Genomic DNA, 27,219 nt, shown 5'->3' with positions numbered 1-27,219 from the left:
TCACATCCTCGTAGATGGAGTAATCAAAACTTTATTGTTACTATTTCCATCTGTAAACATTTGACGAAGCTTTGGTGTCATGGAAATTATCTGCATATTTTAAAACATATGCGTTTTCGAAGTGAAATTATGAATCTGAGAAAAAACGAAGTTGGAAAGTTATTGTAATGGAGGAAGTTTTAAATGAATGAAAAGACTAACTTACCCTGTTGCAGATCTTTTCACTGAGAACATATCGGATAGCAAAATAAATCGCTCTTAAAAGAGGTGACGTATTCAATACATGAATTTGCTTCAATCGAAATGGAAATGCATTCTGTAATAGAGAAAAAAAAACATTGTTTGTTTACAACGAAGCTTCTTATTATTAAAAGAAAAACATCAATATTATATGAATTTATATTAAGATAACATAAGCGAAAGACTTTCCGGTAGTGGCAGACAGAGGGGGGGAGGCAAGGGGCCCTTCCCCAAAAGAAAAACGAAAAACGCTAGAAAATTTTCCAAAAATCTTTCCTAATTAAAATTATTATTTTTTAAATTTATGTTGGAGAGTGTCTTCTATTTTTATTCTACTTATAAATTAGCGATTATTGCTAATATATATTATTGCATAGGTCGTATGCGATGCATAGTGTGTATTCTGAAATCGTCTACTCAACCCCCCCCCCCCCCCCAAGATTAAATCTTGAGTGCGCTACTGCTTTCCGGTAATTCACTTATGTTACTTATTATAAGAAAAACATTAAAATCAAATAAATTCGACAGTGGAAAGGACAATAAATTCTTAAAAAAAACGGAGCATAAATATCTGAAAGAGAGCTTAATGTAATTAAAAAATTGTTTCAACAGTTTTTTAACCTAACCTAACCTAACCTAACCTACTACACACACAACGAATTCCTCTCAAACACCATTAAAAGGACTCAAACCAGCTACATCCTATCCACCACTCCCCTTCTAAAAGGTTAAACCGAGCTCTTGCAGTGGTAACCGTGGGCGTGTGTACTTTACACACACACACACACACACACACACACACACACACACACACACACACACACACACACACACACACACACACACACACACACACACACACACACAGTAAAACTCCCTTTTTTACACTTTCCCAGGGCTGATTGATTCCTTCTATTTAAAAAAAAGTGTAAATAGAAGGAAAGTGTAAATAGCAGGAAGTGTAAAAAACATTGAAAAAAAGACTAAAAGATGATTTACTGCGAGTATGGGACTGTTCATCCTAGATTACAAAATTTAATAACTGAAAATAAATGAATTTATAATTACTTACATTTATCTATTTGAAACAGACTTTAATTGTTGATTATTTTTGCTTTTTATGCACTCTTGTAAGTTCCACCTGCCTCTCCACAGTGTGTAAGGCATTAAATGCCCCATCGTCTCCTGATGCAATTGCAATTGCAATATACCGCCTCAAAACAGAGACATCTTCCATTGCTTCTTTACTAGTACGGACAGTAGAATCTTGATCACAGTCTTCTTCAACCACTTCTTCCTCTTCTTCTTCACCAAGGTGTTGGAAAGGATGTCTTCTACTCTTCGTACCATTCATGTAATCACACCAGCATCAACATCAACATAGTTTTGAAATGAGGAAGACTCATCCATCACATACCAGTTGTCGGGCTCTGATATATCTTCTTCTTCCTCCTGTAGTTGTTCCTCCTCTTCCACATACGTAGCTCCTGCTTTTCAGTAACAGTGAGATATGGTTTCAGGAGTAACATTCAACCTTACTTTGGCCACATAATGCAGGCACCAAGGAATGATATGGTCATTTGGTTTGGGTCCCTACCATTATCATGCACAAACACAGCCTTTTCAACATGCATTTTTCTATATTTCCATTTAAATGCATCGATGATACCCGGATCTAATGACTGAAGCTCACTTGTACAATTGTAAAACACTAATTAATGTTTCTGAGCTGCAGATCTTCAGGTTGTACAGGACATTTGTTCTAGCATCTCTCATTGATGACGAGCAAAATGCTGCTGGTCATCCATGTAGTGCAGTAGGCAGATTTTTCACGTTCTTAAAACACCTTGGCTTTTTTAATTTACCAATTATCAGCGGAGGTAATTTTTCTGATCCATCAGCATTGACCATGAGAAAAACAGTTACCGTCTGCTTGCTGAGTTTTCCACCGTGACACTTCTCTCCTTTAAAACACAATGTTTTACTTGGCAGAATTATAAAATAGCCCAGTTTCATCAACATTGAAAATCTTTTTCGGTTCGTAGTCCTGAATAATAGTCTTTAACTCTCGACGCTCTCATAGAAACAAATCACTCCGCCACAAGTTTATCCAGTTCATCGTATGTCGATGTCCAGATATAGTTTAGTTTTTTTGACATAGCGCCAGTTTGCTTTCCATTGAGTTCAATGTTTGACCTGTTTTTTTTTTTTTACTATCGTGTTCAAAGTGGACTCGGAGAGTCCAAGATCTTTTGCTAATTGCAGACGTGTTCCGAAATACATTTTCTGTCTTTTTACTCCTTGTTACTAACATGGATCACCCACCGCCGCAACTTGAAAGCAATTATCACACACTAAATTACGTAGCAGAAATTCTGCAGTACACCACGCGCTTTTGAATTGCGACTACGAACACCAACACTGCCAGCTAGTGAAGCGATATTTAAGTGATATGTATAAGTGTTAGTGTTATTAAGAAATTACTTCAACATCACCTATCGTAACAACAGAGACACATATCGCATAACACGACCCACCGCAGCAACTCTTTACATCCCTAGATCCTTCAACAACTCATACGGTTCTTTTGTGAGATCGCATCTGATACTCGAGTTACTCAACAACCTAACAAGAAATTTAAAACACATAGACAACTACAGAACCTTAAAACACGAACTCTGGTAACTGTACCAACACAGTTAATATAGCATTAACTATATTATACTACATTAACTACTTATAAACAGATGAGTCATGACAAATCAGAAGCATCCAACGCCTACTTTCCATCTATAAACAGTACCAAACAAAATAAATAGTAAAGGCTAATCCTACTCTTTTCACAGAAGCTAACACTAGCTTCGAAGTAGGTCGGAGTAGCCCGCCACATTCAACTAATCCTCCTCATCATAGACTGCAAAATATTGTAACGTATATGTTCCATACCGTATATAATAATAAATGATAATACTGATAAGAAAAAAGTGTCTTTATATTTAAAGAAAACAATATTATAAAGAAATAAAGTACTTCAAATAGCGCACAGAATTTTGTACACAGCAGAAAATGTACTATGTCTTAAATATACATATGTAAATAATTTGTATGATGATAATGAGAAAAATTATTATTAAAAAATTATTATATCATAAAATAATATCTATTGTTATTGTATATGTAGAATGTAAAAATGCAAAAAAAGCTCTAATGCTAATCATCGTTGTAATATAATCATAATACTCATTGTAACCATGTGTAAATTTACCGCTGCATTAATAGCAAAAATACCTGCCAATGTTCCGAAATCAAACCTGTAACACGTGCAAAATACCTCGGTCTCTATATAGATTCCCACCTTAAATGGACAAAACATATAGAATACCTACACACCAAACTCCGGATCATCGCAGCAAAACTCTTCCAAGTTAAAGACATTATTCCAGCCAACATAAAAAAAAAACTTCTAAATCACGGTATCTGCGAATCCCTACTCAGATACGGAATAACAGTCTATGCAAACACATCAAACAGTCACCTAACAAAATTAGAAACATTACAGTAAAATCGTATCAACAGTGGTCTGGACACCTTACACGCAACAACCAATATCCGACAAGCACATGGCGATACACAGAATTCTGAGGATTAAAAACTTAAAACACTACAAGACATTAACAAGGAATTACTTCAACATCACGTATCGAAACAACAGAGACACATATCATGTAACACGACCTACAACAACTCTCTACATCCCCACACCCTTCAGCAACTCATACGGTTCTTTTGTGAGATCACATCAGATACCCACGCAACTCAACAACCTACCAAGAAAGTTAAAACACATAGATAACTACAGAATATTAAAACACGAACTCTGGCAAATACACATCGTAAATCACAGATATCCAATGTCAACATCCCATACATATACAGTAGCAACAACAAAAATAGTGAAGCCTAAATCCCACTCTCTTCACAAAAGCTAACCCAAGCTTCGAAGTAGGGGTAATAAAATAGTAAAGTATGCAACAATAAAGAACACACTGAAGATACTGATTATTATGTGATATCATTAATATGATATTCTTATGTAACACGAAAAAAATAATGTAATAAATTATTCTTATAATTAAAAAAATATATAAACAAAAAAAATTATTATTCAAAAAAATTCTGAATAAACTTCATTTTTAACATTAGAAGAACATGCGTTGTAAATATAGAGGCAAAAAAGCACCATTAATAATTTTATTTGAAATCAATGTAGAAAATGCAGCACTTAGTGCTGAATTCTGTAAAATCATAAGTTCCGGTGTCACTGAAGATGTTTATTGTATGTGTAAATATTTTAGCAATCAATAAATTACTATTACTATTAAAAATATTAGTATTAATAATTGTGTATATAGGCTGTATAAAAATAATATATGATATTGATAATGTAAAAAAAAAAAGAATGTACATTTATATTTTTTTAAAAATCACTACACACTACTTTTGTAGTGAACAGAAATTGTAAAAGTATGCTTTATTTACCCTGTACAGTATTATGATAAACAAAATGTTATTACAGCCAAAAAAATTATTGATATTAAACATATTAATATATTATTCATATGAATGACCATATTATGTGTGTATATATATATATATATATATATATATGATCATATTTTGTCATACTTTGAAAAAAAAAACTTTAAATTTCAACGTGCAATGTTAACTTTCACAATAATACACGCAAATTATGGTGGTATTATAATTGTAACTAATAATACAGAAATTATCCTGTTATAGCATTGCACATTATGCATATTATAATGATATTAATTAGAAATTGTTCTTGAAACACATGAAAGAAAATGTAGTATCATTCCTTAAATTCTATATCATATGAACGCAATTTATCAGAGACAAAATGAAGTATTAAAAAATCATCATCAAACAGCCACCTAACAAAATTATTATTATTATTATTTTCGTGACACCTCCAATGAGTCCGAAGACTCATCGCGGGAGGACACCCATTGTACAACTCTCCGTCTCCACCTCTACACCCAACCTCTACTACTAATCATCTACATCAGCGCAATCTACCCCCATCATCATTATCACCACCACCACCACCACCACAGCTAGTATTTTTTGTCTGTAAATTGCGTGTGTTCTGAAGTGCCGATTTGTCTGTAATCGAGATGAAAAACTCGAGTTCCCGGGAGAAAAAACCCTGCTATCTCCATATGAGATCGGCTAACTCACCTTCTATTGGAAAAATCCATATAAAGATTCCTCCCGTCATGACGAGACTGGAACTTAGGCCTTTTCCAATTGAAGGGCGCAATGTACCGTCGTTCTCTCAATTGCGCTACGGAGGCGCTCATCCATCTCGTAGAATACTCCCATCACCACCATTAATCAATTCTTCAGTCAAAAACCACTTGGACTCACAATTGTAAAGAAATTAGAAATAGAAATTTAGAAATATTATACAGGGAAATTGTGATTTGGAGACCTTATACACAACATTTTTTCAATAGTGATTTGGAGACCTTATACACAACAGTCAATATCCGAACCGCTTATGGCGACACAGAATCCTGAGCATTAAAAATCTGAAACACTACATAATGTTACTAAGAGATTACTTCAACATCGCCTATCATAGCAGCAAAGACACAAATCGCATAGCACGACCCACAACAACTCTTCAAATCCCTAGCTCCTTCAGCAACGCATGTGGTACTTTTGTGAGATCGCATCTGATGCCCGCTCTACTCAACGACCTACCAAGAAATTTAAAACACATCGACAGCTACAGAACATAAAACATGAACTCTGGAAACTATACCAACAGAGTTAATATAGCCTTAGCAGGTATGTACATATGACAAATCACCAGCATAAAAAAAAGCCTACATTCCATCCATATACAGTACCAAACAACACAAAAAAGGAGAAAAAAAATAGTATTTTTATGTGTACTTTTGCCAAGTCTTAAGGTTTTTCATTTATTACGATGAAATCTATTTCGAACTATACTTCCAATTAGAAAACAAGAATCATAAATGCAAATGCAAATGAAATTTACTTACAAATGCAAATGAAAAAAGAAAAATTTCATATAAATTTTGAAAAGTGCATTAAAAATATGGACCAAATTTTCAGTTTACAAATCGAACATTGAATATTTTATCAGCATCATAAGAAAATGTATAATGAATAATATTGAAAATGTATCCAAGAATTCAAAGAGAGCAAAAATTCACAAATTCAGAATGAACACTAAAGACCAAACAGAGAATTGAAGTACATGAAACAGAATATGCACTGTGTAAGAAACAAAATATACTGATCTTTGCAAAACTATCAGAAAAAAAGATAAGAAAGGATGTCAGACTTTTCAATATAAAAATGATAAGCACAGCCATAAAAATGATAACAATAAAAAGAATTCCTCTTGATAATGCAGGTGAACTTTACATGACAGCTGTAGAAGATGAAATTAGAATACTGATTACAAATAGAACAAACATGTTGGAGATCATAGCTTATTTTTATCAACAAGTATATGCAAATAATGGAAAAGTAATAGAAAACAACAATAGGGAAAAGAATAATAAGATTAATACTGAAAACTATAATGAATATGCGGTCAGAGATAATGATGTAAAACATCCACTTATAAAAATGAAAATGAACCTGGATTTGATGGAATGTTAATAAAATGGAAAAAAAAATGGAGATCTCTCGCGTATAGAACTAACAGAATTGTATACCGATTGTGTAAGAACATGAAGAACCATTCAAAGTTGTCTTGCTGTAAAAATCCTCCTTGTATATAAGAAAGGTGCTAAAATTGGCATAAGAAATTATAGACCTATAACATATTGACCAGTCCATCATAAGGTGGTTACAAAATTATTCATGGAAGAATGAACAATATATTATTTTTTTTTTCATCAACCGAACGAACAGGCAGGTTTCAGAACATCATTCTAAACTTTAGATCATTTACACCCATTAATCACTTAATGAAAAAAATACTATAATATATCAATTTCTTTGGCTTCCATGGAGGATGAAAAAGCCTCAGACTCAATAGTCCTCTGTAATATGTTTGATGCTTTAATACATACAGGAATATGTGATATTTATATTAATATATTAACTCATATATATATATATATATATATATATAAGGTAGAGGATTTTTTTAATCGGAAACGACTTTTTCGTCTGGAAAGAGGAATGATGGATATTGCCTATTGGTGGATATTGCTTAAGTGTTATTCATCAATATTCAGTCCTCTTTCTCTTCTCTCTCTCTCTCTCTGATGATACACGATTCGCTGATGATATCGCTCTAATTGCAACATCCCCAAAAGAACTAGAACAGATGGTTTTTGAAATCAGGTCTACAAATAATTATGAATAAGTCAAAAATATTATTTAGTGAAAATACTTCGGAATGAAAACAAATTGAAATAAATCAAAGACAGATTGAAATAGCGAATTCATGCAAATATCAAGGATAGATCATTACATACAACCATAAACTTGATAATTAAATTCATAGAGAATAAAAGCAGGATGTTGTAACCATTATAAAGAGATATTTAAATGCAATTTACTAAACTGTCTAAAAAGAAAGTTTTACAACCAGAGTGTACTCCCGAAATAACCGATAGGAAGGACTTTCGATGACAATGCCTGACAAGTGATGGACAAAGAGAACAACAGAATTGACACCAAGAAATGGTTATCGGAAACCAAGTAGACCAGTGGTAATTTGGGATAATGAAATAAGAAGTTGTTGTGGATATTTACGATGGGAAGATGCACAAGACTGGCCAAAATGGAAGAAATATAGAGAAGCAGTCCAATACTAATAATGAGGATGATAATGATGATGACTTCCACGAAACAGAAGAAGAGAAGAACCAAAAAAAAAAAGCATCTATACTAACACTAGAACAATACTAAATTGAAAATAAGCCCAACTAAAACTGGGTATATCACATATAAATATATCTTTCAGTATAAAAAGGCCTTCACAGAGTTTCTGCATTCCTTATGTTCTATATTCGCCATTGTCCATATCAATAATGCAAATAGTTTTTTTGCATAACAAACTTTGATAGATTCATTGCTAAATATTTAGAATTACAGTTCGTTAAGCATATTTTACAGCAGCATTCTGATAACCTACCAGATTGGCTTTAAGGAGAACTAAGAGTGCTCTCAATCCCATATGACAGCAAAAATTACTCCAGCTGACACCTTTCAAGTCCGCAATGGTTATACCGCCATGTATCTGACTTAGCTCATAATCGCTGTCACATTCGAATAGATATACCAATGCTTGAGCAGTATCAACAGCTGTACATTCTTCGACACCAAAGTATGCTAGAAAGAGATCATTAGTATTAGTGGGTTGAATCCGTACTGGTAGCTGTTACTGAAGAATAAATTCGATTAAAATTTTCAATTAAAGGGAAACCTTTACTTAGAAAGTTACCTTTCCTGACTCTTAAATTGAAATGCTCATCATTTACATTTTTACTTGATATAACATACATTTAACCTCCTGTAACGCGGATGTTAGGGTCCGCAGAAATGCCGCGTTATGTAAATCGCGTAATACGAGATTCAGATCACATAGAAAAAGTAGGGTTATGTTCCGAATCCTTTATTATTATTATTATTATTATTATTATTATTATTATTATTATTATTATATAAACAATAATGACATATCCAACAAAAATATTTTTTTATTTAATTAAGGTAATTCATGTAAGTTAAGAATGGTTACAAACTATGAAACAAATACATAGTATAAAATTATAAAAAATTATAAATTGTTTGTAAACTTCATTGCACATAATACATAAATGTTTTAGACAAAATAAAATAAAGTGCATATTTTAATCGTCATCACTCTCTTCAAAACTAACATTTCGTAGATGTTCTTTATTTATGAGTGGCCGGAAGTCATCACTTGAAACCTCTTGGACATCATTAGAATAATTCTCATTGCACATACCTCTACAGGTTTAGTTATCAAGAAGTCAGTAATGACCTTCCTTACCACTATGCTGAAATTTTTTTTATTAATTTCATAATATGGAGCTAAACGAATATCCAATTGTCTCGTGAATTTTCCGGAGCGCTCCATTGATGGATCATTATCGGTAAAATAACTTCCCAACTTTCTTGCCAAGTCCAATCCTTCTGTTAATTTCTTTAAACTGAATTCTTTACCGGATTCATCACAATCTGAATCTTCGGCAGAACTTTCCCTGCCATTTGGTTCGATTATCTATTAATTGCCAGTTTTTCCTCATTTAAATCTATTTCCCCATCAATTAATTCATTAATTTCGTTTTCAACCATATCGCAAAAGCCCTCTTTTGCGATATGGTCGAACGTGGCCATTACTATAAAAATAAAATTTTTACATAAAAAAAACATTACATATTGTATGTAATTCACCAGAAAATAAGTACTCAGCACGAGATTAACAGACTTATGATTTTTAATGCACTTTCCTGGCAAAAAACGAAGGCAGTTTTCAACAATAAACTGACGTACATGCGTGCTAAAGGGTATTTTCCCTAATACAAATTCTCTTCTTATAACTACATGCGCGATACGGGCAGACGCAAATTTAGCGAAGATGAAATTGGATTTTTAAGTCGCACGGTGAAAAATATATAAAAAGATAAAGGATTACTACAATTTGTAGACGGTGTTATATCGAAACCTCGTTGTATAAGTACCGCGTTATACGAGGGTTATTACCTATACTTTACAGTATTTTATTCCAAATCCAATCAGTGCTTGACATTAATATTTTTAAAAAATCCAACATTTGGATTTTTCCAAATGTTGGATCCAACAAGTATTTATTCTACATAAATACGACTCGTGTTAGTTTTCTCCGAACTGTGTGAAGGATATCTACAGCCTCATATTATCGGGATGCTTATGAACGGTGAAATCGTATTTATTCTGTTAACAAAATGAAAATTACCGTTGAGTGTACATCCATTAAGAATTAAAAATTATTATAATAAAACGGGTTCCCATTTATTAACTCAAGTGTACACTATGCACCGAAAATGAAACTTTGATATGATAGCAGTTTTTATAGTTGAAATTTTCCATAGTAGACATGTCGGACGTCCTCTGGATGGTACGACTTGGTATCAGCCCATCTAAATGAAGAATCATCATGAGGGCGTTTCACTAGAAGTCCATGCGCAACTAGAGTCATAGGCAGTTTGCAAAGTTTTCCCCTTAGATGAACGAGTTTTTCTTCACGCACTCAAACACCCTGCCAGGCGAATTCACAGTTTACGCACAAAAGTACATTTATAGGAACAAACCGAACTACCTTAATAATAACTCTCGTGCTTACATGTCCTGAAAAGGCCTACATCCTGACAATATTCTTCTTCGGCTTTCTTAACCATTATTTTAAGATAAATGGGTTAGTCTTATGTGTAATTATATATGTTTTAATTGAATCCCCTTGAATTATAAAGCACTTATAAATGTTTCTTCACGCCTTGAAACGAAATTAGAACGCAATTCTGTACAACGAGCATCATCGAAATATCAAAATAAACTAATTTTAAGATTTATGACTTCTGCTGAAGTAGCTACTGACATTCTGCTTTTTAATTCCAGATCAACATCAACATTGCATTCAACATGATCGGAAGGTAATTGATAGTCCAGCAGATACGAAATACTGTGTAATACTACTACTAATAATAATAAGAAACTATTATCATGCAATTTGTGTTCGAATGGTCGTGAGAAGCGTCTTTCTGGTTGTGCTGGTAATGGACTTTTCTTTGTGAGGAGTTGTTTTCAACATTTCTTCGAAGATTTAGCAAGTTTAAAACAAACCAAAAATGCTTTACTATGTGGCGTCGATAATTTCGAAGATTACAGAACAATAAATAATTAAACGAATTACCAAGATAGTTGGTCGAGTGGTTATAGTATCCTCTCACTAACTAAACAAGTCGTGGGCTGGAATCCTGCTGTGGGCATAGATGTTTGTGATTATCTTCAGTAGGAGATGAATTTCATCACCGCCCCCTCTGAAATGGCGTGAAAAAGTTCCAGGTTTTGTCTCTAGAGAAGACTCTCTGGACTATGCAAAAAATAAATAAAATTACCAAAAATAAATAAATAAATAAATAATTATAAAAATAGAATTAAAATTCCTTAGCCCACTCCCCGTACCAGTGTACTATATCAGTGCACGCTATAACCTTTCGTGAGTGAGAATTTAAAAAAAAAAAAAAAAAAATATATATATATATATATAAATATTTTGTGTGTGTGTGTATATATATATATATATATATATATATATATTATAAAAAAAACACTGGATGCCAGTATTTGGTTTTTATTTCTGTGTACGTGTTTAAGTGTAATTTATTTTCTTTTATTTTGAATGCTTTTAAAATTTGATCATATGAATCATCTTGCTAATCTAAAAAAAAAAGACGTTTTAATCATTGAAATCGGTTTAGTCCTTTCTGAAAAAACATTATTTCAAAATTGCTAGTGCAGTGTTGATATAGCTGCTGCAGAATAACAAAGGCAGTGGCCGTTGACTCCACGTGCTCACCTGGTAATTTATATACCTGCTTAATAATCATTATTCAAGGTTATCAGCGAAGGGAATAAGTTTATGGTGGGATAAATAAAAGAATGTACAGAGCATCCGCTTTTCTTGATATCTGATATCGAAAGCATTCGACATTAATATCCTTTTGAAAATGTCTTCATACGGCATTAGAGCCGTTACAAAGGATTGGTTTGAATGGTTCAACTCTCATTAAATAACAACAAACAATATACCAACTATGGAACCTTCCATAGTGCAACAAAAATAATAAAATGAGAAGTCCGACAAGGTATGATGCTTGGAACTATTTTACTTTTAATATATGTAAATGATCTATGTGGGTACAAACGTTTTGGTAAATTGATATCCTTCTCTGATTACACGCCATTAATATATACTGAAACAACCATTGAGCATTATGCGAATAGAATTAACCATGATATATTGAAACTTACTAAGTGGTTTAGCAATAATGTCCTTGAAATTAACACCATAAAACTATATATAAATACACGCATACATACATATAACATATGTAGTTTTACTTTTTAGTAATATATTATTTTTCAGTTGTATTATTGAAAATACTTGCTACATCTGTTGTATTATATGTTCATTTATACGACGTATTCCATTTTTAATAAACTACTTGCTTACTCATCGAGTAAGTAAGTAGTTTATTAAAATTTTCAGAACGTTGCCTTTCGTGCCAGTCTTTGAACCATTGGAGAGTATTTATTAATATTCTCGTGTGTGATATTTAAGCGTTTCTCTAAAAGTAATGTCAGCCATGTAAATACGTATAAAATAAAGATGTCGCAGTATGGAATATACCGAATGACAATTGGAGATGCAACAAATGAGTGAACTTCAATTAGGGGTCCACTCGTAATTGGTAATTTACTTATCTTTTGCTGCTTGCTCTATAATTTGATCTCTAATAATTTTTTCTAAACCAGCGACATTTTAGGTATAAATGTTATCTTCTTATACTCCAATATAAAACGTCTACTGAAAATTTCGGTTGTGGATGGCTAGGAAGCGTCCTTTTCTTTCTCCACGTAACCTATTCCGGAAATCAACAACCAATGAACCAACTTCGAGGTGTTTTCCTGTAGAATTAAGTTTCCGAACACTGTACCTTTAATGATTGCATCTCAGCTTGTTGCATTTTTTTCAGCTTAATTAGCATGTTGGATTTGATGAAATCTCATTTCAACATTGATCCAAATTTTGTTCAGTATTGAACAATAAATAGATATCTAAGTTTACGTTACTGCCCAAAATTTGCTAACGAAGTATTTGCCTTTAAGAAAATGCCATTATTTTGTGCTGTATGCTTACCGAAATGTACTCAGCAGTTACGTATCGCTAGGTATCTACCGGTGTCGAACAGTTCATCTCTAAACATGTACTCGATCAAGTATCATTTCTATATGCGCATGCGCATAAAACAATATTATTGGAAGAGGTACATGGAGAGTCAGTGAGAAAAAAACAGAGATTAAAATAATTAGACGTTGAACATACACTTCGAGACTTTTTAAGTATATATCATCCACAACACACACACACATACACATAGATTTTGAGAGACATTTCAATCATACATACCGTAACGACATAACGAGATGGATTCTCCCCCGATATGGCGATACGGAAGGAACGTCATGTATTTTTCCCACATCACCTTGGGAATCTTTGCAAAATCCCTCACCACGAGGTAATTCTCTTGTTCCTTCCTGGTCTTGTAAAGGTTTTTAATGGCGATGCAAGCCCGTTCCACATCGAACTTTTTAGCACGAAGAAACTTCAAAAGGAACTTTGGATTGGTTGGTACTACGAAATCTTCTTGCTCTGTACCAAAAATAAATTTATCATACATACTAATAATCAAAGATAAAAATTTTAATAACTCGAAATAGTTATTAATAAACGATGCTAATTAAATGGGAAATTATGTATGAAAATTCATGTGTCAATAAGCAAACGCAGTTATTTATATTTTATCATTAAGTATTATAATTATTGTCGTTTTTCTTCTATTATTCTTTAAATAATAGCCAAGTAGCATGACAGTTATCCATGCTTGTTATCAACTCATTACAGAGTTAATAAATGGACACTTAATCCTGTCTCTCTAGTCCTTCGTTGTCCACCAATTGTGTGTTCTCAGATTGTTTGTTATTATAAGAACAGAAACGGACTGTCAGTTAAGGAGCATAATGTAACCAAGGCCGCATAAGAGCGATTAACTCACCTTCAGTATTACAATCAGCTAAAGAGCACATAAATTCAGTTTTGTGTGCTCTTTACTTGATTTAAACCCAGTTTTTGCAACATGCTATGAATGCTGGAGTCGATATTTATGAGCTCAGGATTAAACACTCTAGTTTTTGGGGAAAAAACTTACTGGCCTGTGAAAACAATCGACTAAATCGGGAACTGACAGTGAAGAAAAAATAATAAATACAAATAAAAAATAATGAATATTGCTGTAGTCGACGATATTAAAAACGTATTTCACTAAGTTAAATTTTAAATAATTTACGTAAATCTCGCAAATTTAAGTAAATTAAAAATATTTAAAATATAATAAAAATATATTTTAAAATATGAAAACATTTTAAAAATATAATCAGTGTACAACATTAAAATTTTTCCCATATATTATTTGGATTATATTCTGCTCTCTGGGAGACACCTGGTGATGTTTCATGAAGTCAACAGAGAGATATTCCATATGTCATGAGATAGATTATCTCATGACATAAATTCTCAATCTTCTGATTGCATATACAAAAAAGATGACCGTGAATTAAATGCCATCAGTATGTACATTTGAAACACACAAAATAAATGTTTTAGAAAATGAAACAATGATTATATATCTCAAATTATAAATAATCTAATGTATAACTCCATATGTCCTAATTATATAGATCGTAATTTAACGTGTGTTAATAATAATGAATTCAGTTCAAATCTGTTGAAAATTCATAGTCTTACCCAGCATTTCCTTGAGTTGTTGCATGCGTTGTCCCCGTGTTTCGGGATTTTCATTTAGCTCCTCTCTTGCTTTTTGCACATCTTCTTCCTTAAGGACATTGTCATCTATAGATCTGTATACTTTTTCTGATCCACCGGATCTAATTTGCGGAATGTCTACGTGATATTAATAACAATAAATAGTAAATTTCTACAATAACAAATGGCAAATCAATTCTAAGATTAAAACATATTTTATGTTTTCGCATTCCAAATTTCTGATTACTATTGAACTGACAGTAATAATTAATTTATTGTAGTATTTATTACTGTAAAGATGGACAGTGATGGGTTTCACTAGCAATGTATTGCCCAAACTGTACTGACCATAAACGGTGTGTTCAATAATAGTACTAACGAATATTTTACTTCATACAATATACGGTTAAAGGGATTCACAGTTGCAGTTGCAGGAAACAAGTTAAATATACGTATTAAATATCTTGGACAACTATTCCATTGTATTCTGTATAATATTACATAAAAGAGCCCTATTCCATTTTCTCAAAGTACAAAATATTTCTTAAGACCATCCGTGGTATTCACAAAATTTTTTATTGGTTTTCAACTGGTTTTGTCTCAAGATCCTCTTTCAGGAAGCTGTTGCGGTTCTCAAATTGCCAACTGTATTTATTTTTCCAGCCCAGATTTAAATTGCTTTAATACTTTAGGTAAATTAAGAAGTTATTATAGGCATGATTACAGTTAACTAAAACTCACCAGGTGTCGCTTTTTTGAGTTGCTGCAGATAAGAGTCTCTTGTTTTTGGATCTTCGCATATCTTTTTCACTACCTTATCAATATGTGTGTCCTGTAAATCATGGTCCTCCTGCAATGGTTTGTAGGATATTCCAGTGCATGCCATTGACGACACCCTAATATGGAATACAAAACTGATTAGAAGACAGGCTGCTCTTGTTTTGAAATGATGTAATAAGGTGGCTTTTTCAAAAGAATTATAAATGTATTTCATTAAAGGTTCAATGAAATTAGAATGAAATGTATATGGTTGTATTTTATCACATTACTAACTTGGTAGGAGGACTGAAACAGTAAGTAACACTGACTAGTTGTTCAATACATAATGAGAATATTAAAGATACATCATTTTATAGTCAAACAAAATCAAATTTCAAACGATTAGAATTTATCAGGAAATTTCTGAGATTATATTCTTTTGCACTGGAGTTATGCCCCACTTAGAATTTACGGTTCCAGAAGATTATATTATTATTATTATTTTATTTATTTATTTATTTATTTATTTATTTATTTTTGTGCGTCGGTTAGGTTTCACCTGTATAGCAACTGTCTCACTAGTGCTAAAAGGCCAAAAACTATCTCTTCAATACCATTGTGTGAGTTATATTCGCTCTACGTAAATAACCGATAAAGAATTAACAGTATGATACCAAATTAAGCCTTAATAATAGTATAAATGCCAATCTGGATCTATATTTTTTTACTTTACTGACTAGTTATTTTTAGTTTTTCGGAAAGAAATAAAAACATTCCGAATCTGCGATGATGCCTAATGAAAACATATAAACAACTATAGAAATAACGCAGAAATTGACAAAAACAAAGTGGCAAATCATTCAGTAAGATTTAATATTTAATTGAATAATCTGTGGATAACGACAGTAAGTAATTATATCGCGACAATAAATCACGTAGTTTTATTATGTTTTTTTTATTTCCATCCTATTGGTTCTTTCTGTATTTTATCATTTTATTTTTTCTCAATTATTTATTATTTTATTTATTTATTTATTTATTTGCATGCCATGTATACCGCGCAGTTTCACTTTGATAGAAAAATGAAATAGCAGAAACTTGGTTCTTTGCTGATGAAAGGTGGCCAGACCACCTTACATCAGCACTGTTTACACGTTGTTAATGTTAACAGTCCCAAGTTCCTTTCTAATATCTTCATTTTAATGTGATTCTGCAATTGATGCCATCTGTTCACTCCTTTAGTTTTTCTCAGAACCCTCATATCTGTGGTCATAGCTGAATATTTTATTTGTCCTATAAGCTCTCTATCCAGAATGCAGTTTATATGTTGTATTTTCAGTTCTGGTCTTATATTGAAGATTTTCAGCAATTTATTACGGCAGTTATTCAATTTAGTTACAGAATAATAAGTCCTAATGCCTTATATTCTTAATATGTTCCATAGATGATGATGAATAAGATTAGAGATAATGTGTAACGTTGTTTCAAACCAACTTCCTGCATTTCCGTCAACTACTGACTATTGACCGTAACTACTGACTGACAACTAAAAAAATACTATGGTTTGCTTTGTATAATGTGCTATTTGCATCTTTTAACAGTGTTTTGAAAAGCTTCTTCTGGGCAACTTTCTGTGTGCTTTTTTTCAGGTCTACTAAAATTATCCTTGTCATATCCCCATGATTTCTCAACTATTTGTCGTAACGTGAAAATTTGATTCTGACAACCTCAATTTGGCCTGTGCCCAGCTAGTTCTTCTTCAAGTTTCCCTTCCACAATTGTTCTCATCCCGTTTACAAGTATTCTTGCATAAAAATTAGTGGAACACTAAATAGATAAATTCTTCTGTAATTCTCGCATTCAGTTTTATTTCCTTTTTTATATAGATGGGAACTATGATAGCCCAACTCCAATCATTGGAATTCGACCTGCTGATCAGGCACTCTAAATTATGCAGTGTGCCACTGCAAAATTTTTATACCTCCACACTTAAGCATTTCTGGTCGAATATCATCTACTTCAGGTGTCTTTCCATATTTTAAGTTTTTGGCGGCTTTTTCAAGTATCGATATGTACCCTTCTTTGCGCTACTCTTGAAAAAATGTTCTAGTATGATTCTGTCACTGCTGGTTCGTTTCATAGTTTTTCAAACTAATTACCGCAGACATCGTGAATATCCTTATTTTCAGTTGTCATATCACCTTTATCATCTTTGATTCCTTTGTATTATCCTGTCCCCCATTTCAAAGCTTTTTCAATAGCCTCCAGAACATTTTGCTACCTCCCTGATATTTATTTTTCTTACTCTTGCCAGTCTTCCCATGAGTTTTGTTTAGCTACTTTTTATACATGACTTAGCTCGCGTTTATTTTTCTCTATATTCTTTTACGGGATCTTATTCGCTAGGAACTTTCGATATGCTTTTTTTTCCATAACTTCTTCCGTAATTTCTTTTGTCAACCATTGGGTTCTCACTTTTCCATCTTTACAGGCAACTTAACTACATACCGCCCTAGCTGACTCAATCAAGGTCTTCTTCAGAGTTTGCAACTCCAAGGTTTGGTTCTTGTTTTCAAACCGTTTGAAATTTTATTCAAAAATGTTTGTATAGAGAAGTCTATAGTTTACATGTAAAAGCTGCTCAACTTTAATTAAGCGTATAACTATGAATGAAAGGTATTAAGAGATTTCATTACATTTTCAACTTTCACAATAGAAATGTGTTTAAAAATAGAAATCTGTTTCCATGAATGCATTGATCCGTATTAATATGCAGTGTCATTCAAAATGATTTCTTGTATTATATTAATGAGTTTAACCGTTTTCCTGGGAATGCAATGATCAGTATAAATATAGATTGTTTTTGCAGTGATTTCAAAATGCGTCTTCTCTCTTTAATTAAATAAACTAATTATCTTCCTCAACATTTTGCACAGAAGAACAAAACAATAAAAATGAATTTTGTTTAATTCAGAAAGTTTAATTCATATCGTTTATGTTTTGGCTTTGTTTAATAACAAAGCTAAAACATAAACGGTAGTTATATTAATAATTCAATAGGTTAATGTTGAAGTATAACATATTATATAAAACGATGTTTAATATAACAGGATAAATAATTTATATGAATTAATTTCTCTTCCACTTTCTGTCAACCAGGCTGGCCTAGTGATTTGCATGTCCGCTGTCTAACCAATGGTACCTGAGTTCGAATTCCATGCATGAGTATTTATGACTCTCTTTAAGTTGCACGTTAATTTCACCATCTGATGTTAAACCAGCGAGTTGATTATGGAGGCCTGAATTTATGAATTATATTATTATTATTATTGCGAGAGACCGCCAGGGAGCCAGAGACTCATCGAGGGATGCCATATACTACACACACCAGCTATTATATTGGTGGGATTAGGCTAGAAGAAACTGATGAGGCTAGGGATCTTGGTGTGTTAATAGATAGGAAGGTGAAGTTTAGGTCCCATGTGGCAAAGATTGCAAATACAACTCAAAATATAATTGCAATGCTGAAACGAACGTTCACATGTAAAGATAAGGATGTTATTTTGCCTCTTTACAAGGCCTTGATAAACCTCACTTGGACTATTGTGCGCAGGTCTGATCTCCTGGTTTCCGTTGTGATTCTGATATATTGGAGAGAGTACAAAGGAGAATGTTAAAGATGATATCATACCAGCTATCATACTTATTCTTGAATTCATTCGCACTGCTTGCACTCACAACATCCAAAGGCAATCCATTCCAATCACACACCACCCTCGGAGAGAAAAATGTAGCCATCACGCCCTTCTTGGCGGCGTTAGGGCGACCAATATAAACCCTCCATAAATTGAAAACTTCCATCATTTGAGATCATGTATGACCCTTTCAGAAGTTTGTGTCTCAATCATATCACCCCTCTTTCTTCTGTTTGCTAGTGTCTGCAGTCTACAAATTCTCAATCTGTCTTCATAATCAGTATTCCACAATCCTGATATAATTTTACCATTTTCCTTTGTACTCACTCCAATATATCAGAATCACAACGGAAACCAGGAGATCAGACCTGCGCACAATAGTCCAAGTGAGGTCTTATCAAAGCCTTGTAAAGAGGCAAAATAACATCCTTATCTTTAAAGTGAACGTTCGTTTGAGCATTGCAATTATATATTGAGTTGTATTTGCAATCTTTGCCACATGGGCCCTAAACTTCACCTTCCTATCTATTATGACACCAAGATCCCCAGCCTCATCAGTTTCTTCTAGCCTAATCCCACCAATATAATACGACATTGGATATATATAATCATGCCGAAGTGAATGACTTTACATTTACTGACATTGAACTGACACCTATTTTCCCATGCCCACAATTCCAGACTATTCAAATCGTTCTGCAAACACTGTATATCAGCACCATTCCTGATTACCCTACCTATCTTTGCATCATCAGCAAATAACTGTATGTTGCTTGTCAAATCCTTCCCAATATCATTAATGTACAGATTGAATAACAGTGGACCAAGCACTGATGCATGCTGTACACCACTTGTTATTTATTTTATTTTTTTATTAATCTCTGTACTGGTTATGGGCAGTACTACCCTTACATCACGTCCAGACATCTCGTCCAAACTTGATATAGGCCTAAGCCTTTACAAGTGTTTTACCCAGTGCCTGTTCTAGTTATAATTGTAGTCATTCTCTATTGTAACGCCATGCCACCAGTGTGCCATGTAGGGCCCTCAAGGAAAGAACATTTATATCTTTCTGCGTACGTCCAAGCTGTTTTAAGTCCTTACACTTATCTGAGCTCCATACGCCATGAAAAGAGATGGTGGCGCTAATAAACCTCGGAGTTACCCGATGCTCCTCCCGTGTCTTACTAACTAGATCTTGGTTATTTTACAATAGTCCTTAAACCTTGAAGACGCAGATCCCCCCGTATACCACTTTTTGATATTTGTCAGTCAACCATCCTCTTATCTATTCTGATATTGTATAACCCAAACCCATTTTCTCCAATTTATGCAGCAGTCTGCCATGCTGTATTCTTTCAAAAGCCTTAGCAAAATCCAAAAGTATCATGGTGTATCCATTCCCCTTGTCTGCTTAAATGATAATATTGTTACAGAATGTGAGCAAGTTGCTAAAACACGGCCTTCCCTTAGTAAACCAATGTTCTTTAATGCAAAGTAGAGATTCATTGTCAATCCCTTTCTGAATGCAGGCCCTAACCAATTTTTCCAAAATCTTCACCAGCACTCCTGAGATACTAATTGGTCGAAAGTTGGATACATCGGTCTTTACACCACCCTTGTGCAATGGAATTACCATACAATCTTATCATTCCTGCGGAATGTTCCCTGTTCTGAGACTCATATTAAACATCCTGGTCAAGGGAATGGCCAGTTCAGCTGAACACTCTTTAGGCACAAGTGCTGATATTTCATCATTCCCTATTGCTCAATTCTTAGTCAATTTGTTCAACAGCTCTAATACCTCAGCGTCACACACCTTTTGCTTTTATTCATCTAATGAACAGGTAACGGTGAGCTCAATGTCGCGTGCACCAGGTTCATAGCTTTTAAAAAGTTGTCACTCATTAGTTGAACAACCTCTTCTGCATCAGTAACCCTCACTTCATCTGGATTTAGAAGAGTTATTCTTTCATATTCATTCTTTCTTTTACTTGCAGCATATCGATAGAATTCTCGTGGGTTGTCTTTACCACGCAGAGCCATTTTCTTTTCATAATCAAACTTTGCTTTCCGTACAACAGTTGTCACTATTCTAGCCTGCTGCTTACAACATTCATAACAGACGTCATCCTTATGCAAACGGTATTCCTTCCGCATCATCCTTTTCTTACGAATCTCTTCCTTAACACTTTCATTTCCAAGCTGAAAATTGGAATTTCGTGTGGTGGCCAAATTTTTTTTATTTTTTTTATTTAGTTAGCGACGTCCACGCGATAACGCGTGATCGGCCGTTTGGTGAGAACTCGCATCGCGCGATATCGCGTGATTGGCAATGAACGTGTTAATAAGATTACACATTGTTAGATCTGAAACGGGCGACCTCATTCTAAATGACGTCACCTTTTCAGAGTCTAACAGAAATTTTCCATTGATTTTGCCACAATTTAACTATGTTTTAAAAGAAATAACAACTTGCAAATAAAAATAAGAATTGTTTATATTGAAGTGAATGTATCTATATAATAAATGTAAGGTGTAAGAAAGGGATTGATTTGCACAAAAAGGGCAAATGTAAGAATAATTATCAGTGATTTTTCTACACGTGAAAGAATGCCAATAATTCGGCAAGAAGGGGCAAAGGTCGCCCTAATGCTACAAAAGCAGCGTAAGCGCCCTTGGGTGCTACCTCTAAGAAAACATCAAGACACATACATTCCCGGAATTGGAAAGGCCCGTATGAGGAACGATGAAGTCACCCAGTCGGGGAGGAATCGGAAGGACGCAAAGGTGAAGACAATCTCGCAAATGTCGCGCTCGTAGGGAGCGTATAAACCCTGAAAAGAATTGAACCCCCCCTCCCGTTTTGTTTGTTCCCGTATTCTCACTGTGTGCTTCGAGTGATCATCGTGGTTCAATTCTTATCTTCAAGAGCTGACCTCCCAGAAATTCCAGCATGGCACCACCACAGAACACGGCAAGATCGAACGTAGGCCGTCAAAGAGGAAAAGCATTGACGAAAATCCTTACGGAGAGCAGGTGATTCCCACGTGGCAGCAGAACCAAGTCAGCCGGAATTTCGTAAGAAGGAAGGACGGAGAAAATCCCGAGAGAACCTGAGTTAGAGTAAAGAAGTACTTTTACATATTCTTGCCCTTTTAGAGAAATTGACTGACAGAAACGGAAGAAAGTGTATTTCGAATTTGTGATAAAAAGAAGCATGAAGAATTAAAATATGTGTGAATAACTCTATACCATTGGATTGATTTCTGAGAGCTATTATTATAATTACGGCTATTATAGCCTATTTTTGTTTAGGAGTTCTCTTATTTAAATACATTCGCTATCAATACTCAAAATGGTATATATATTTAGGGCATCATTGTTGAGTATAGAATGCAATTAAGGTAGAATAAAAGAGGTTGAAAAATTTGGTACATACTTTTTTGATTATACGATGTCTTCTACTTCCATGATCTCGCTGAAGGTTGTTCACAAGAGGGGGGGAGCATGGGGGTGTGTTTAGACGCGGGAAAATAAGTTTGGGTAACCCGGGTTAATATTAATAAAATATATATAAATATAGGGCGCATTTTTGTGGGGGGGGGGGGAGAATAGGGAAAAAATCGTTTCGTAGAACCGTTTCGGTCGTGTGACCATCCTCGGAACTTTTGTTCCGAGGATGGTCACACAACCGAAACGGTTCCACACCCCGTTAACCCTGCCCCAGTTGCCACATAAGTTTACCCTTCCAAAACAGGCTATAATAGCCGCAATTATAATAATAGTGTTTAAGAGAAGTAACATGGGATTTTTCCCAGAGACTATACTTAATGAGAGCTATTAGTTTACTAGATATGTTGTCGTGACCCACTCGAGGGAAATTAATAATGTGCTAAACACCTAGCTGGTTCCAATAAGTTGTAAACTAAATATTTGATAACTTGAAAGAATTTGTATTATAAAGATTAAGAAATCCATTTATCTGAGAGTGAGAGAGTGAGAGAAACGTAAGAGATTTAACTTAGCATTAATATCAATTTTTTCTTTATATTGTAATTTGTTATGAATTCATTAAAATTGTTTGTTACTTTTCATGTTTGTTTTTCTGACCATGTTGACTGACCTAAACCGTTCATAAAAATACGAACCTGGTGATTTTATATGTGCGTGGGGATATCCTATGTAAGAATGGAAAAGGGGGCACGACTGCAAACAAACTAGAATATCTACGGCTTCTAATTTCAAGTGAATTATATTAGTAGCATCTGAGTTTATAACCATCCTTAGGCTGAGATTTACTCTGTCCTTAAGCTTAGGCTGGCGCAATATAAATTTGTCTAAGTAATTGGGGATGACTTATAGAGATCAGTGAGCAGGCATTTCTGTGGGCCCTAATTTAGAATTGTTAGATAACAAATAAGATCTGATATGCAAAATATACAGACGATACAGAAGTATATAAAGTTTAGAAATAACAGATAGAGGCCAAGTTACATATTGAAGTAAAAGAAAGAGTAGAGATCACTTAATCAAATAGTGTCATACAAAAATAGAGAAAAAAGTAGACGTAACAACATCCATTTGACTCCTGCTCTAATTATTCTTCGAACTCTCCGAACACATTCTGATATCGCATCATTTAAGTATTGTTTAAATGTTTCTCATGCACTGTCGATATTCTTTCCATCCAGCAACCGATCCCATTCCACCGAACTCAGTATACCCCTCAGTTGGTCATAATTTCCTGCTTTGTAGTTCAGCATGTAATATTTTCTGAATGGAACATTCATAAACTTAGTCACTTCCCAAGTGAGTACCGCACGATCACTGTCACCAATTAGAGACAACATAGCTCGACTGACACGCCCTCTGACACTATAATCAAATCTAACATTCTTTGATCTTGAGTTCCTTCTGTCATATGCTGCTTGAGGAAGTTGTCCCGCAACAGCGTAATAAATGCATTTTCATTCTTCTCATGAGATTCTACTGCTACCCAATCAATATTTGGATAATTATAGTCTCCCATTATTATTACTCTTTTCGCGCTCACCTTTTCTATTTGTGATGCATTTCTTCATCACCAGCTACCGAACCACCAAGTCTTTAACAACATTTTACTATGTAATTTGTCTTGTTAGATTTCACCTTACACTAGATGGCTTCAAACTCATTGCCACATGAAATATTGTTAGTGGTATTACTACATTCATAGATCTCAATTCCAACTCGATTTAAGTCATCAGATATCATTAGCAGCACGCCCCTATCCTATCCACTATATCCTTCCTAAAATACTGTACCCTTGACAGTCGATACCAGCTAATAGGTCTGATTCTGATAGCCAGGTCTCACAAATTCCTACAATCTGAGGTCGCCAACCTAAGGCAACAAACTCTACCTCTTTGTTTCTGATACTCCTAGCATTCGTGTACAGACACAATAATCTACCTGCATGTTCTATTGTATACTCTTGTTTGCAGTCTGCTTGACCCAGTTGGACATCTTGCAGATCTCTATTCTTCTGTAGTACCTTACACATGCAGACATCTTTGCACATATTTTTCTACGCAAACCCGAAATCATTCTCGCCTTCTCAACATTTCCATGACAACGCCCATTCCCGTCATTAACACAGTTATATACCATTATCGCTCTTACACTCACATTCACACCATTCCTCCCTTTATAATTTAGTTTCCTTGACTATCTGTGTTAGGTCTCAAAGCAGTTAGTTTTTCCAGACTCCTGATATACCAAACGCATTCAGGTGTAGGTCATCCCTCTTATACAAATCCAATCTTCCTCCAAACTCACTCAACACAATCAAAAACTTGCATCCATTCCTTCTAATATCCTATGCATCGAATCGTTTGCCATCATAGCCATTTCTTTTTATCATAGCGAGGTAAAATACTAACGATTTGCAATTTCTCACTCTTCACTCTCGCCTCTTCCAGCAACCCTTTCATGACCTCACTCATACTGAACTTATCGCCCGTTAAATCGTTCGCACTTACTACTATTGCGATTTCGTTTACTTTTTTTTTTCTGTTTTTGAATTATTTGCGATATAGTTTTAATTTTCGCTCCAGGAAAACTCGATGTTATAACTCTCATCTATAGCATGTTTTATTATAGAGTATTTTTCTTTTTACTAGCAATGTCACTTAATTGGCTTTCGTTATTTCCTGACTTACCTGTTTCCTTGCGTTGTTGTTTCTTATTTTCCTGTTCATTTTTCTTTTTCTACCTATTCTCATTTAAATGCCTCTCAACAACTTTTTGTAAGTTCCGCATTGTCTCTCTATCTGTTTCAACTTCGCCATTTTCGCAGTTAATTGTGTGTGTGTGTGTGTGTGTGTGTGTGTGTGTGTGTGTGTGTGTGTGTGTGTGTGTGTGTGTGTGTGTGTGTGTGTGTGTGTGTGTGTGTGTGTGTGTGTGTGTGTGTGTGTGTGTGTGTGTGTGTGTGTGTGTGTGTGTGTGTGTAGAACTAATAAAAGTAAAAAATAATATTCTCTCGCCTATAGTACTATAGATTTACGATGTTTCGGCGGTGAGAGTCACAAAAATAGTTAGAAGAATTTATTAATTTCGTTTAATAAATTCTCGGAACGTCTGTCAAAAATTATGAAGAAATACTAAAGACAAACTCTCACCTATGATGCTACCTGGCGTATACGAATTTCCGTGTTGTTGTTGTTGTAATATGTCTTACTACGGACAAAAATGAAGATCTACAAGTAAACGCATCTCTGAACATCAAGACCACATCCGACTTATCAAACCGTACAAATCTGGCCTTGCACAACATGGAGTTGAAAACCCTAACCACAGGATCCAATGGAAAACCACCAAACTCCTACATAGATCCTTATATAAACAAAGTGCTGGAGCCTTACATCACAGACCCAATCTGAATCGTAATGACTGTCTCACTATCCCAAAAGTCTGAGCAATCATTGTCCTCAATTGTTTAAAATAAATTTATCAGATATATTTTAATTTTAAGTTAAAGCCGATTTTTTTTAATTCCTCAAACACGCTACTTTACGCATAGACGGCTTCCAGTGTAAGCATGCGCACTAACTGTTCCTTTGAGTTGTAATTCCAAGTATTGTTTTGTATAATTGCACTGATGATGTCTTAAGATACTTAAGACGAGATATCTACATATTATTAAAATTTAAATTACTTTGGTATACGTGTGAATAGTTAATGAATATTCCACAGGTTTCATTATATAATAGAATTGAACGATAATTATCATAATTTCTACAGAATAGAATATTCAAGTTAGTTGCACAGTTTGTCAGAAAAATGGGCTGTTTAAAGACTAATTACATAATTGTACCGTGTAGTTTCTGGTTTCGTGATCATGTATATTTTCACGAAATGGTAACGCCAATTTAACTTTTCAACATCTCTCAGACAGTTCAATCACTTTTGTTCAGTAAACAATAAAAAGTAACTTAAATTATCTTCAGTGCTATTTCTGGCACTGCTTTATCTAGCTTCTACTATCAATATTAACTTAGAGAAGTTTTGTGTAAACTTACTAAGTCTTGCGAGAAGTTTTTAATACTGCTTCTCCACTTTTAGGTGGAAAGGTATCGCAATGACGACATTACTTTCGGAAACTTGGTATTCACAGACATCATTAATTATAACTATAACTATAACTATATTCGCTAGTTAAGTGCCGATAAAGTGAGGGTTTTAACAATAGCTAAATATAAAACGTACTTACTAGCTGAACAGAACACAAATCTTTGATAAATTCCTTTGAATAAAATATCGCCGATGTGTATTCCTTGGACGTTCGGTGCTTTCTGC

At 34.0% G+C, this 27,219-nt stretch overlaps 1 protein-coding gene across 1 annotated transcript; it reads right to left on the bottom strand.

The window, feature by feature from the left end:
- On the bottom strand, positions 1 to 27,219 carry LOC150092056 (alpha-tocopherol transfer protein-like). The gene is made up of 7 exons (XM_090415345.1): positions 27,134 to 27,219; positions 15,668 to 15,822; positions 14,909 to 15,064; positions 13,514 to 13,756; positions 8,453 to 8,649; positions 206 to 316; positions 1 to 90 (listed from the first exon to the last, which is right to left on the bottom strand). Exons 2-7 carry the CDS (start codon positions 15,810 to 15,812, stop codon positions 1 to 3), a joined length of 942 nt encoding a protein of 313 aa, XP_090271471.1. The 5' UTR covers positions 15,813 to 15,822; positions 27,134 to 27,219.

This window comes from Typopeltis vanoorti, unplaced genomic scaffold, assembly GCF_054136105.1.
Source record: "Typopeltis vanoorti isolate ZY-2024b unplaced genomic scaffold, IOZ_Tvanoo_1.0 HiC_scaffold_913, whole genome shotgun sequence".
Taxonomy (NCBI): Eukaryota; Metazoa; Arthropoda; class Arachnida; order Uropygi; family Thelyphonidae; genus Typopeltis; species Typopeltis vanoorti.
This window is presented reverse-complemented; position numbering and strand designations above follow the sequence as displayed.

What these genes read in the sequence shown, in the direction of transcription:
- LOC150092056 (XM_090415345.1), bottom strand. Translation starts at nt 15,812, where the DNA reads ATGGCATGCACTGGAATATCCTACAAACCATTGCAGGAGGACCATGAT. An exon ending in ACTCAAAAAAGCGACACCTG is followed by an intron (nt 15,065 to 15,667) that starts GTGAGTTTTAGT and finishes AATATCACGTAG; the next exon opens with ACATTCCGCAAATTAGATCC. An exon ending in ACAACTCAAGGAAATGCTGG is followed by an intron (nt 13,757 to 14,908) that starts GTAAGACTATGA and finishes TTTTTGGTACAG; the next exon opens with AGCAAGAAGATTTCGTAGTA.